General features: G+C 43.2%; 1 protein-coding gene across 1 annotated transcript; it reads right to left on the bottom strand.

Annotated features, from left to right (window-relative positions):
- Window positions 1-5,609: 5,609 nt before the first annotated feature.
- drd1b (dopamine receptor D1b) lies at window positions 5,610-13,595 on the bottom strand. The gene has a single exon (XM_037120834.1). It carries the CDS (start codon window positions 11,975-11,977, stop codon window positions 10,592-10,594), a length of 1,386 nt encoding a protein of 461 aa, XP_036976729.1. The 5' UTR covers window positions 11,978-13,595; the 3' UTR covers window positions 5,610-10,591.
- Window positions 13,596-13,825: the final 230 nt, after the last annotated feature.

The following is a 13,825-nucleotide window of genomic DNA, read 5'->3' as shown; positions in this document are numbered from 1 at the left end:
GGTTATGAAACAAAGAGACATAACCCAGTCAAAAGAATAAATGTGGGCAATATTTGTCTGTTGCTCGTTGTTGCTTAGGTTCAGTTTGAAATGTTTCATTGTGGCAACACTGTGCTTATGGTCTGATTTAGGTAACCACTCAGTTAGGGTTAGGAAAAGATAGAGTTTTGGCTTAAAATACCTACTTGGGTCACCATAAACACACCTGGCGATTGTCCAAGATGTCATTAAAAAAGTTCATAACTACCACATTTTATTCTTCGACTGAGCTGCAATGCAACAGCTGATCAGTGTGCAGACAGCAGCAAACTACCTGAGCTGTCAGTCAATATGTCAAGCATGGGCTAACATGTAGTCTTTCACATTACTTCCTGCTTTTTCTCTTTTACCTGCACTGCACATACTGAAACATTTTGTACTTTATCAACTGATTATTAACCTCTGTTATTTAACCTCTGTCATCTGTAGGCTCACAGTTTCTTACAAGCAGTAGTTATAATTAAGTGGGAAGATGCATCAAAATATGATTTAATTTCAGTCTAGACACCCCATGTGGAGCAGGCTGATGAGGAAACAAGGGCATCTTCAGGGTCTCAGGTGAGGCCGTAGTTATGAAGACATCAGCATCAAAATCACTTTATTTATATACTTCACATCACAATTTTATTTAACAAGATCCGTTCACCAAAGCAACAACAGCCTGTAATAAAACAACTTGACAGTATTAATTTGAGGTAATTGATTTTATATATTGATGATATGACGTGTTACTGTTTACATTTCTTTGCTACATTGCTATAAGTACATATATACATGATCTCAGTTTAGAACAAAGCCATCGGGTCCATCTCAAACATGGAGGGCTGTGGATTTTTGGAAAAGGATGCTGCCTGCTGCTTCTGTGAAGTTGAGAATGAGCTTATAGGAGTTGAATGAGTGGTGGTGGAGTTACATAAGCACATTACAGTGGTGTGCATGCATGTTCACACACACACACGCATGCACACACACACACACACACACACACACACACACAAGAGCAGCACTGTGTTGCATTTTGCTGCCTGCAGACTGTCATTAACCTTGACTGTATTTCCACTGTGACCCCACTCCTGCCTCTCTCTCTCTGTCTCTCTCTCAGTATACAGGGCTGGTATGGGATGTGCCAATTATCAGAAATAATGTTGTCTCAAAGACTCCTTGTTTTGTTTTGTTTCACTTGTTTTTGTCTTTCTCTCAAACCATATTCTCTCTATAAGTTTGTTTGTTTCTCCCTCCCATCATCTCGTTGATCGCTTTAATTATCATGTACATGCACGAGGGTTGGGAGACAAGCACATATTAACAGCCAAGTTTAGCACGTCAGAAGTCTTTAACATCCGGCACACAGGAACATAATTAAAAAAAACACATGTATTATTTTTAACAGCACAAATGCATCACAGTTTTTAAACATCTCTGTGACAGGGGACTTAACACATCACACTTAAATCATCATCTGCAAATCCTGTGAAGCTAGGATCAAAGAACGTATGTGAGTCTGAGCCAAACTTTCACACAGCAGACAAGATCATATATAAATAAGCAGGATTAGTGGTCTAAAAACCCAATTTGCAAAGCACATAACAGCCCAAATTAATGTTTTACAGCAAGAGTTTAACTTCTTAGTACTAATTAACATCTAATCTTGAGCTAGCTGCTGCAGCTTTATCACATGCAGGGATTAAGGAAGCAGTCTAACTTCTGTCCAATATGATGCTTAGTGTTACGTTGATATTTGGTAATTATTCAGTTGTTATTAATTATGATAATCAATAATTAGCTAATTATTTCGCAAAACTTTCTCAAGCATTCAGTTCTCAGTTAAACATCAACAAAACATGCTTTACTTCACAACGTTCTGAGAAGTTACGATGGAACAAATTAGGAATAAATGAGGAAATAACTGCTACTTAACAATTAATTAATAATTAACTCCTTATCCAGTTCCATAGAGCAGGCCCAGCTAATGATTAGTAAATTAAGAGACGATTGATGAAGAATCAGGGACAAAACGGAAGAGGTGACTTGTAAGGAACCATTCGTGAGGAGTCATCAGTATGAACTAATCATTACCCAATGATTCATTAATATAGTACGTCCACATGTGATCTCCATTCATTTATTTAACATAGTGCACCATTAGGAGAAGGGAAGTACTTATTGAATTAATTATCAACTTGTTAATGATTTGTTCCTCACTCATTTTCTTAGTAAACTAATCATTAGCTACTCATTAGTTACTAATAACTCATGGTTAACGAGCAGTTAGTTCCTCATTGTTCCCTACTATCCACAAAAAATGGTGTCTCCCTCCCAGATAATTATTTACAATGTTTTATTTTTGTATTTCGTATGTATTTATTGAGAATGCTCTACACGTCTTGACCACAGCAGCCTTTCAACGGCACATCAAATACAGACCAACAAAAACAAAGGTAAGGGTTCAGGGCTTGCTAAATTCCTTTCTCTTTACAATGAAGCCAGTTAAACCCGATGGGAAGCACGCCTTGCCCAAACTCTTTAGAAGATCTATAGAGCTGTTTCTGTTTTGTCCTATAAAGTGTGCTTCCTGTTTTTAGAGACAGATTTATCTTGGTGCCTGAGAGCTAAACGACGGTGCCCTAGCTCCGCTTTTAAGCCCAGTGAGAGACTGCAGCAGGGTCGTGAAACTATCATTAAGTGGCACCTCTCTGTAAAACCACACTTGCATGAGTAAGAATGGTTGTAATCATTGTGCCGCATGAGAACTTCTCAAGGACCTTTTTTTTTTTTCGACTACATTTTATCGGCTCTTGACTTTGATAGATCAGTGACTCAGGAATGTTTACACACTGTGTCTGCTTCACAGCGGTGATCCACAGTCTGTGGTGGCATCAATTTCCAGGGAGCCCCGCAAACCAGAATCTCAATATGTATTCAAAACTAGAGACAATAAATCCAAGGTCAAAAACTGAATTGGTAGGTTTCCTATAGATGTCATTGAAAATCATCCATTGTCTCTTTTAAGTGTTTGTGATCACTGCAGATGACTAATTTTGAGACATTTTTCTGTAGGGAAGTTGCTAATTTTCCTGATTTTCCCACTCTCCTTGAAGGGGCCCCACTGAGGGGCATTTTCACTTTTTAGTGCCTTTGTGACAGTGGTTACTGCAAAATGTGCCTAGTTTGCCTCCTCTGATGGTGCATCTCTGATTCTACAAGAGGCTCCAGCTTACGAGAGTTAATAAGCGTTGTGTAATACAAGTGTACTAACTGGAAAAACTTCAAAACTGCAATCAGTCTGAAACTGGAAAATATTCTAAAGAAATACCACCAGGGTTTATTCAGCAGCCACGTGAAAGATTTAAGAACTTCAGCTTGAGAGTCTGTGTGAATCCCTGTTCAGCTCTGAGCTGCCATTTGTTTGTACAAAAACACCACTTATCATTTAGAATGTACTTTAAATTAGGTGGAATTTCAAATTAAGAGCCCTGGATTGACTTGTGCAGCGGGTATTATTCGTACATTTCCCACGGGGAGAATCACGTCGACGCTAGTGTAAATATTTCCATCTCACACATACGATACGATGCCTTGGGACTCACAGGTCGTCATATTAACAAGTTTGGAGTGAGACAATTAACTTTCTTACAAATTGGAAGTTTAATGACTTGGGGAACAAGACCGGAATATATGCACAGGAGGCAAGTTATGCTTTCGAAACACGTGTTAAAACAATCTGTGAAACAATCTATTTTAACCCACATCATGCACGGATGTGGGAACTGGGAGTGCTGAGTGGGCTGCAGCACTCCCTAACACGGGGATATAACATATGCCAAGCACGGCTTCGCAAAGTTTAGAGTTTCCCCGAATACAACACCGCTTAAAATTGACGGATTTTATAAGAGAGTCTGGGGGAATTTCTCTCCCTCTTCATCTGGCTGTTGCGAGACGATGTGGCTGCTTTGAACATGTTGATGTTCAAGTTTGTTGTCTGCTGTAGTGCAGAACTGTTTTTAATACCTGGTCCTGGAGCAACACAAGTGATGAAGCTCTAAAGCAACATGCTGATATCAGACACACTGTCCAGTTCTTTATGTACTGTACTTACAGACTGCTTCGTCTTCTCTCCTCCAACTATCAGCTACTGATTTCAACCCCGAGTTGTACAAGCTCTCCTGAGTGGATCCAGTTTAATCTTGAAACTACTCCAAACGTCTGAGTGTGTGTGCGTGTGTGTGTGTGTGAGACAAAATCAAACAGATGTTAACTAAAGCAGCACTGGCAGCTACAGAGCGGTCGGCCGAGGGGACCCTGCAGTTTGGCGTCCGTGTGTTTTCTCCAGACTTCATCGACACACACTGTGGACTGCCAAGAGATTACATTTCATAGGTGAGACCACCCTAGAGGTATATTTCCACTTCTCGATGTATTGACCCTGACTTGATGTATAAGCAAATGCACGGATGTGTAAAATGAGATTAAGCACCACTCTAATCTGCTCACCGTTCATTCTCACCCTGCTGAATCCAGCAGTGCAACACTTTGAAGCAACTAACCAATCAGACGGTTCAGCTGGGAGTTTGCTTGACGGAGGTTTGTCAAATCTTTCTGAGCTGATCCTGATTTATGTCTTGCCTGCAGGTAAAAAAAGAAAGCTGATGAAACAAGCTCCAATCAAGTGATCTTAAAAGACATTATTGATGATATTTTCAGTCTCTATAGAGGCAAGATAAATAGGGGGGAACCTCGTCGCTGTGGGCTGAATCCAATTCTGAAATTTAAAGGTGCATTACGTCGTTCTGGGGAAGACAACCAGAAGAGAAAGATGTTCGCTGACTGATTTTTGTATGCCTAAATTGAAAAAACTCTCTGTTGTCGTGACTGAATACACTGAATAAATAAATGGATCCTAAAGGAAAACACAGTTTCACACTGAACCTGCCGCCTTTCTACCTTCACACAGAGTTCTGACGTCATCCTCCTCTGAGAACAGCTCGTTTATTCAGTTATGAAAAAAGATGAATATTTCTCTGTTTGTATTATTTCCTCATTAAAATTCTGAGTTTGAACTTCCTCTCCAAAACTACACAGTGCTCCTTAAAATACATTGCTAGTCCAAAGAGATGGAAAAACTTTTTAAAGAACTTTTTCCAAAACATTATCCTGCATGATGTTTTAGGACTTACATGTGTTTTTCCTTTAATCGTGTGCAGCTTTGATTAACATGTGTGGGTCTAATGTGGGTCTATAACTCTGTGTGCACTTGAGTCTGTCTGCTTTTGTTTTTCCCCACATTTGAGTTAACAAATGAGGCGAGCGAGAGAGTCGAAGAAGAGGACGTGTCAACTGTCAAGTGGCTGTCAGGTTATGTAAATGCGGGGCGAAGGCAGGAACACAGCGAGGACATCTCGCTCAGGGAGCTGGAAAAAAATATGCGTCACTGTTCAAAATCAATCTCCATCGATCCTCTGCGACAGCGACATGATCTTCCAATAGCCACCCAGTGTCAAAGGCACAGCACCACTCACCCTCATCATCATCGTCGTCATCATCATCCACCTCTCAAATAAACACAACTCAGATGAAAAAAAAAATACATACATGTTTATTTTACAAGAAGGGCACGTTTTTTTTGTACAAACTGTAAACTAAATACTGTAATTATTCTGAGGGTTATAATCTTTGACATCACTTTCATGAATGAACACCAGAAACATGTAAATAAATAAATATATAAATAGTCAGTGACTGTCGCATCTTACTGTAAATAATAATCCCACACTGGAGAAAACATACAGCATGTAAGTCTGCTACACACATTAAGGATTTCTGAAGATAAAAAGCACTTGTGTTCATCACGACTACATTTTGAACATCATTGTACAATACTCTATCCCTGCACTCCCCAACCCTAAATACTGCAAACTGTACTCTTTTTTTTGTACTTTTATTTTGTTTTTGTTTTTTTTACATGAAGCTTTGTCACTGAATTGATTTCGAGGTAGGGGCTCCGTCGTTACGTAAGCTGGAAACATGGACGTTTAAATGCCTCCACAGTCTCGGGGCCTGGGAGTGATGTTTGGCCCAACGTCTGCTGCGTCGTTGGAGGAAGAGGAGAGATTCTGCACTGTCAGATTTGCTTAAGTTGTCATACATCATGTTACTACACTGACTGAGAGTCCGCGTACTGTCATCGCAGCTCCCCCAAAGCAACTAGTAGGGCAGCCTGGAGGAAACGCTCCGGATCAAACAAAACATTTTGCTCGTGGGACTGTTGCCTGACATCGTCCTTCTCCAGAATCAAAGCAGCGGCATCTGCAAAGATGACTCACTGAGTTGACAAGGTGAGGGCTCGGGGGGGATTAACATGGAGCCACAATACAGCAGAGATCGTTTCATCTCTCGGCTGGAGGTATGTCTCTATAAATGTGAACGTACAGCATATACGGAAGAACATCTGGTAAACGTGTAAATGCCAATGATGTCACAACAAATGGCAGATTAATCTCTACACAGATTTAAGCACCCACACCCCCCGAAAATTCAGCTTATAAAACACTGGTTTAATCACAGCTACAGTACAGCCACATTCAGCCAAAGATTTTGGCAATACTCAAAATATAATAGTAATAATAATAATAATAATAGTAATAATAATAATAATAATAATAATAATAATAATAATAATAATAATAATAATAACAGCCAGGTGGGTCTTTGATTCATCGCTTTGACTCAAACTACAGCAGGGAAGCAGTAGGCCCTGTCTGTTTAATAATAAATTCAATCTGTGTTAACATCAGGAACGCTCATCGAGTCGATGGAGGCAGCCAAGAGAAAAGGAGAGGAGATGGAGAAAAAGGAGGGTAGAGGGTGGGTGCGGAGGATCTTTCCCCCGAGGCAGTTCCCCTCCACGTCTAATCCTGGCAAATTATGTGCCGTTCATGTTTTATCGCATGTTTAAGCCGGCTTGTGTTTGGAAATAATTAGGGAGTAAATTAAGAGGAAGTGATGAAGAGAGAGAGGAGGGAGGGTGAACTGATATGGTTGAGGACTCAGAGGCAGAGAGGGACATTCTGGTGTGTCCTGGCACTTGGAAATAGAATTTGAGCACTAGGAAAATATGATTTATTCATAATATGCAACAAAAAAAAGAAAAATCAAAACTCCAGCTCATCAATGTCCATTTTAAACTGATGGAGCAGCAGCCAGGAGGAGCCGAGGACATGGGGGCAGCAGAGAGGACAGCGAGTTGGCTTTTGTGTCACAAGCCGAGCCACATATTGAGCTAAAAGCTTTCCCCCCCTTTGTTGCCATCTAGATAGCATTGGATTTTCCAGAGCAGGAAAATCAAATGCTTCGTTCAAGACCAATTGCTTTCTATTGGATCAGCTCTTCCTTTCTCTGATGCGCAACAGTTTCACGCCTTCGTGGACACACACACAGCACACGGTGGACGCCCAGCACATGATCTCAGAAGGCGTGCTGCCGAGCTTTCTTTCCCCGGCAACACAGGACACAACAGAGCGGCGCCGTGTCGGCTGCGGTTATAGAGCTTAGTAAGTCTGGCTCCCTAATCATGTCTGTCACGCACCGACTCTGCAATGACTTAAACACTGAGCAAATATGCAATTTAAAAGGGGCACTGTGTAGTCAGGATTTCAATATTTACAATATTAATGAGGTAAAAACACGTCAGAAATATTTATCTTTTACATAACTGAGTAAACAAGCTGAGAGGAGAATAAGGTCCCAGAACACTGATGAAGCTAGAGAGGTGGCAGGGTCCGCCACATATAAACAGAGTAAAAGAGTATGAAAGTGTGTTTTCCTTTAAGGTCAGTTTGTTTATTCAGTCGTGAAAACAACGAGAGTTTGTCTGTAGTTTGTTTTAGTTTGGCGAGCTTTCTCTCCCGAAACTACGTACTGCACCTTTAATTTAATTCAACATTTAAATCTTTGACATAATGAATTATGCTTTAAATTAAATCAGACAGAGAAAACAAATGAACTACCCCGATCCCTACATTCATAGTCTTACGTTCTTTGTCCTCGTGTTTTATGTTAATGTGTGTAAATACACTGAACTCAAACTCAGAGCAACAAATTGTCACTTGTGAAAAACAGTTTTCCACAAACGATAATGTTCACTCAGCTTTACTTTGTCTGATGTGACCAGCAGCTTATGGTAACTATTCTCACGTAACATTAGCAAACCTTTAATCAATTTAGATGTGCATCTTAAAAGTTGACCCTACTTTAATAAAGCCAGGAAACCAGTTACCTCAGAATTAAAGTAGAGTTTTACAATTTAAAAGGACTTGACTCTGCAACTGTCAGATTACTTCTCAGGATTAACTGTTAATCACCATCATCAAATATTAGTCTTTACACTCAAACATGGAGGTGAAATTATCTTTGCTAAACCACGTTGAATCTGACAATCCGATTCCCTCAACATCACCAAGTAAAGTAAAGTTTTTAGCTCGTATAACTTTCAATTTATGAGTTGACTTAACTGGGGGAATCGGCTTCCTGACATTTTCAAACTAAAGTCAACTCTTGAGGTTTACTGTGTAACAGTCAGTGCAAAGAATGGAGCACAAACATGGCCGATCTGAGTATTTAGAACAATGTTTTAGTGCAAATCTGTGTTTCAGGAGCATTTCAAGGTCAGAACTAAGGCTGAAACAAACCACCACTGTTATTATTAATTATTCTGCTTATTATTTTCATGACTGTTTAATCTATAAAAAACCTGAAAACACAAGTCCAGCGAGCAGTCCAAAGCTGGCAAAACTCTTCAATGCAACAAATTGTTACATTTAACAAGCTGGAACCAATAAAATATTTGATTGAAAACGAGCTCAAATAGCTGAAGATTAATTTTCTTGCAGCTTTAGTAAGGTGTGACTTGCTCAAAACTCACTTTTGTCAAGGGCTGACCTCCTGCTAATGTGTATAAACAGATTAGTGGGAGAGGCAATTAAAATGTGTCTGACATCTCAAAGGTAATCCTCATCCTGCTGGTCTGGCTTTGGACTCCACCGATACAAACAGAACGACTGTCACTCCGCATGCTTTGCATCGCCACTACAGCACAGCACGGCTCCCAGCATGAGCAATTCACAAAATCAGATATCTGCAAGTTTGCAAAAGGTCACAAAGTGTCACTTGCGTCATAGCTGAGTGAACTCTGCTGCTGCCTCTCTGCCTCCTCCGTCCAAGTGCCAGAGTTTTAGTTCACACATTTACGTCCTTTTGTTCTAATTATTGACCGTTTTTAACACCGTTTGCCAAAAATAGACTCATTAGTGCCACTTTAAGCCGGCTGGAGTAAGACTTAAAATGGAGGACTGCCAAAGGAGACCGTGAGGAGGAGACGCAAAAGAATACATAAAAGGAAGGTTTGGTGCAGGAGTGAAGGACGCTGCTGACTGAGGGAGAGGAGAGAGGAGAGAGGAGGTGAAGAAACAGGGACGGCGTGAGAGAGGAAGGGACTTCGCTGACTGAGGAAACGAGAGCAGGGAAACAGAAAAAGGAGAGGAGACCGCAGGGCCCTGGAGAGGGTTTGCTCCGGAGCGGCGGTGAGGGGAGACAAAGCTGATGAAAACAGGGAGCGGGGAGAACAAATGGAGGAAACTTCAGTTGAGCAAGTCTGATCTGTCCCAGGAGGACACGGCTGAGGATGGATCATAGGAGGGGACGAGGGAAGGAAAGTAGACCAGAGGAGGAGGACTTCTCTCTCTCACACACAAACATCAGTCGACCTGTGAACATTTCAGGTTTTAAAAGAATCTGGAGATGCTGCAAGAGAACATGGGTGGTGGTATCGAGGGAAAAAGGGAGTCGTACAGATGAAACGTTTCTACGCCAGCTCAGATGACGGTGTTGAACTCCTTCGTCTGCCCCACTTCCTGTTTAGTTTGAATCACAATACTTTGGTGTTGGAAAGCAGTTTCACCTCACACAAATCACCACTGCTGTTTTTGATTTTGCAATTAAACTGTTGTTAAAAAAAATGTACCGAAGAGAATTAACTGCAATAAACTAATTATACTGCACCGAAAAAACCAATACAGCCACATTGTTCTCTCTCCCATGAAACACGTACAAAGCGCCTACCTACAAGACATTTTGCTAATAGTTACTACATCTTCCTCCACCTGTATATACCGTGTTGAAGTCCTTGCACGATCGTGTCGGTACTGTACAGTATACAAATGCAGATGTATACGTCTTTGTAAATGTAAAAAAAAGTATACATGTGCACGTAGCTAGTGTTCTGCTTTAATATTCACATTATCAACATTTATCATCAAATGTGTCAATTTCATCAATAAATGCTGAATGTTATTTTGCAGATAGTTATATCCAGGATAAAGTGCCTTTACTTTTAAACATTCTGTAGGTTTTTCCATGTAGATTTGTGTCGACAGTCTTAAGGTCCTGTATATCCCACTCACTGTTTCCCTGTCAGGCAGACGTCTGTCTCTCCTGCTCCTTTGCTGTCCCTCTGTGAAAGCTCTCCTTCCCCTCATGCATACATCTGATCCGCCTTTCCTCAACACGACACTGCTTTATGCTGTCCGTTCTGCGTGATGGGATTGATCTTTTCCAGCGTGACCTCTGTATCGCTGTCTAAATTCCCAGAGATGGCTGGGGAGAGTTTCTCCAGGGCATTGTTTACCATCCCCACCTCGACCTCCCCTCCACATCCGTCCTTCTTCTGCAACTCCTCCTCCTGACACAGGATGCTGTGGGGGATCACGTAGCTGGCTGAATGGTTGCCCTCCTTTGGGATGTGACTCTTGGGCTGATACTGACAGTTGGGGTTCGAGGTAGGGGCGCCCATATTGTTGTTTATACTGACGATCTCGATGGCGTTGCTCCCCGGACAGAGCTTGTGGCAGCCCAGGAGGATGGAGAAGGCCTTGCGGAAGTCGGCGTTGAAGGCATAGATGATGGGGTTGAGCGAGGAGTTTGCCCAGCCAAACCAGACAAACACGTCGAAGGTGGTGGAGCTGATGGAGCAGGGGAAGTCCTGGGCACCGTCCGGCTCGCAGAACGGAACCATGCAGTTAAGGATGAAGAAGGGCAACCAGCAGCACACAAACACTCCCATGATGACCGAGAGCGTCTTTAAGACTTTGGTTTCTCGTTTGAATGACATTTTGAATGAGCTCTCGCTCTCCATGTTCGATGTATTCCCCATGCTGCTGTGGCGGTTTTTGGCACTCTCTGCTGCTCGCTCCAGGGCAGATATTCTCCGTATCTGCTTCTGGGCGATGCGGTAGATCCGGGTGTAGGTGACGATCATGATCGCCACGGGTATGTAGAAGCTGATAAGGGAGGAGGAGATGGCGTAGGTCCTGTTAAGGCTGGAGTCGCAGTTGTCATCGGGCAGCTCACCGGTGTACGTTCCATTTAGCTCTGAGAAGCCTGTGGCCTGAGCTTTGTGCCAGTTAAGCTGAACAGGGATGAAGGAGATGAGGACGGAAAGGGTCCACGCCACGCTGATCATCAGACAGGCTACTTTAGGGGTCATTTTGCGTTCATAGCGGAAGGGGCTCGAGATGGCCCAGTAACGGTCGACACTAATCACACACAGGTTCAAGATGGAGGCGGTGGAGCACATGATGTCAAACGCCACCCATACATTGCAGAACGCGCCAAACGGCCAGAACCCCACGATCTCGGTCGCCGCCTTCCACGGCATGACCAAGATCGCCACCAGCAGGTCGGAGATGGCCAGAGAGATGACGAAGAAGTTGGTGACCTTCGACCTCAGGTGTCGGAACTTGGTGACGGCGACGCACACCAGCGTGTTGCCTAGCAGCGTGGTGAAGATGAGGAGGGAGAGGAAGCATCCCGTCAGCACGCGCTTGGACGAGTCTCTCTCCGGGAGCAGCTGCTTGCCATCTCGAACCGTTGAGAAATTCTGATCCATTGTTTATATTACACTGCTAATAAAGTGAGAGAGGGGGTGGGTGAGGCGGGTGTCAACAGTCACCCCATCACATCCCCAGCCTGCAGCAGCGGCGCCTCTCTGGGGAGGGGTTTTAGGCGGACGGCGTGGCTGGTGGAGAGGTCAACTGTCTCGGCACCAGCTCTCCCACGGACTGGGTCATCCATAGGCTCCTTGTCACAAGCACCATCCTTACAGGAGAGCTGCTATAAATATTTCAAAAAGATCTCTGGCAGCGGAAGAATGCCTGGTTCTTGAATTCCTGCAGCACAGGCAGCAGACATTCTAGTTGGGAGAGGAAGAGGAGGAGGAATATTCCAGCCGTTGTTTGCACTGCTTGATTGTTATTTTTTCTTCTTTTCCAATCAGCACCGTGGTGATGAAGAGCAGCAGTAAAAAAAAATGACATGAAGAATAAAAGTCCAGGCTCTCCTCTCGCTGCGTGCGTCTGCTGTCAAGCTCTCAGCAAAAGTTTCACACTGTATTGTTGCCGAGCTGAGTAAACAGAGGCTTGGCCAATCATTAGCCTTATATACCACCTCATCAATAACTCCTATCGATGGTTTTCGCGCTGCGTTTATCTGATTTGTTTAATGATCCTCGAGGCGTGTCCGTGTGATTATATTGGTGCCTCTATCGACGCGGATCCACCCCAGCTGCTAGGTGTTATATTTTTATTTTTTTTAATTTATGATGTCTTTGAACGCAGCTCCCTGTCAGTGCACGGAACAGCCTCCTGCCAACGTTTCCACCTGAGTGGTGAGCCAAAAAATAAAACATAAAAAATTAGGCTGGAAACGGCATTCAGAAGTCCTCCACGGTCCACTTTGATATCAGAGATACATCTTGAATGTCTAATTCATCGCATGGAGGGAAAACACATCAAAACAACAGCTGCTCTATGTTACGCTGACATGTCTCTGTACTCCAGATGCGAGGTCGTTTCTCTTCTTTCTCCTCTTCGTTTGGTTTAGTTTGCGTGCGCATTTGTGCGGACGCAGCAAAACGAGCGCTCGGCTTTCAGAAAGACATTCATGTGTTATTTGGGCCACCCACCTAAATCATCCCTGCCAGAGGAAATCTTTAAAATGAAAGCTTTAGTTTCTCGTTCCTCAGACAGCGTGCGCCGCGCTCTCTCGGTGTGGACAGCTCCGGGTGCCGCGGCGACGTCTTGGATGATTTGGAAAATAACTGCATCCAAAAAATCAAACTGGAGGAAATATTCAGTCCACCAACAAATGTAAATAAAAATCTACATCTCTCCTTCATACATCCAACTTGTATCTTGGTACCGAGTGAAGGAGACGGAGCTCACCCTCTCTGCGCTCTCCTCCATGGGGGAGAAGTCAGTCACGCTCCCCTGTTGCGACGGTCCTCAGGTGTTTATCGCTCCTAATGCGTTTCTTTTTCGGGGTCAGCCTCCGTTGTGCAACATTCAGTCACCCTGTGATGTTGTCTGCGGTCTGACTGGCCGGCAGAGAGTGATGGGAATGACTCTGGTCTCTCCAAGACCGTTTTTCATGCGCGCTCCTCTCTCTCCGCTCAGCTGCTGCCTGCTGCTGCTGCTGCTGTGCGCCACGGTCTTTGCCACAACTGCTCCATATATCCAGGGAGGCTGTGGAGGGTAAAGCCACCCAAATCCACCCTGCACAGAGCACATCTCATCAACCTTCAGGAGGTGAATCAGTATGTGTTGTTGTGTGCTTCTGAAATTGTGCAGTCTGACACCTGGCTGCTGGTGATTCAGATTTTGGTGACTTTCTCATTCACAAATATCAAAAATCACTTTTATGTTGTTACAGTAGGCCTAATGAAAAATGATGCCATTCC

This window comes from Acanthopagrus latus, chromosome 13 (genome assembly GCF_904848185.1).
Source record: "Acanthopagrus latus isolate v.2019 chromosome 13, fAcaLat1.1, whole genome shotgun sequence".
Taxonomy (NCBI): domain Eukaryota; kingdom Metazoa; phylum Chordata; class Actinopteri; order Spariformes; family Sparidae; genus Acanthopagrus; species Acanthopagrus latus.
This window is presented reverse-complemented; position numbering and strand designations above follow the sequence as displayed.

Excerpts from the sequence above, each read along its gene's own strand:
- drd1b (XM_037120834.1), bottom strand. The coding sequence starts at position 11,977 with ATGGATCAGAATTTCTCAACGGTTCGAGATGGCAAGCAGCTGCTCCCG.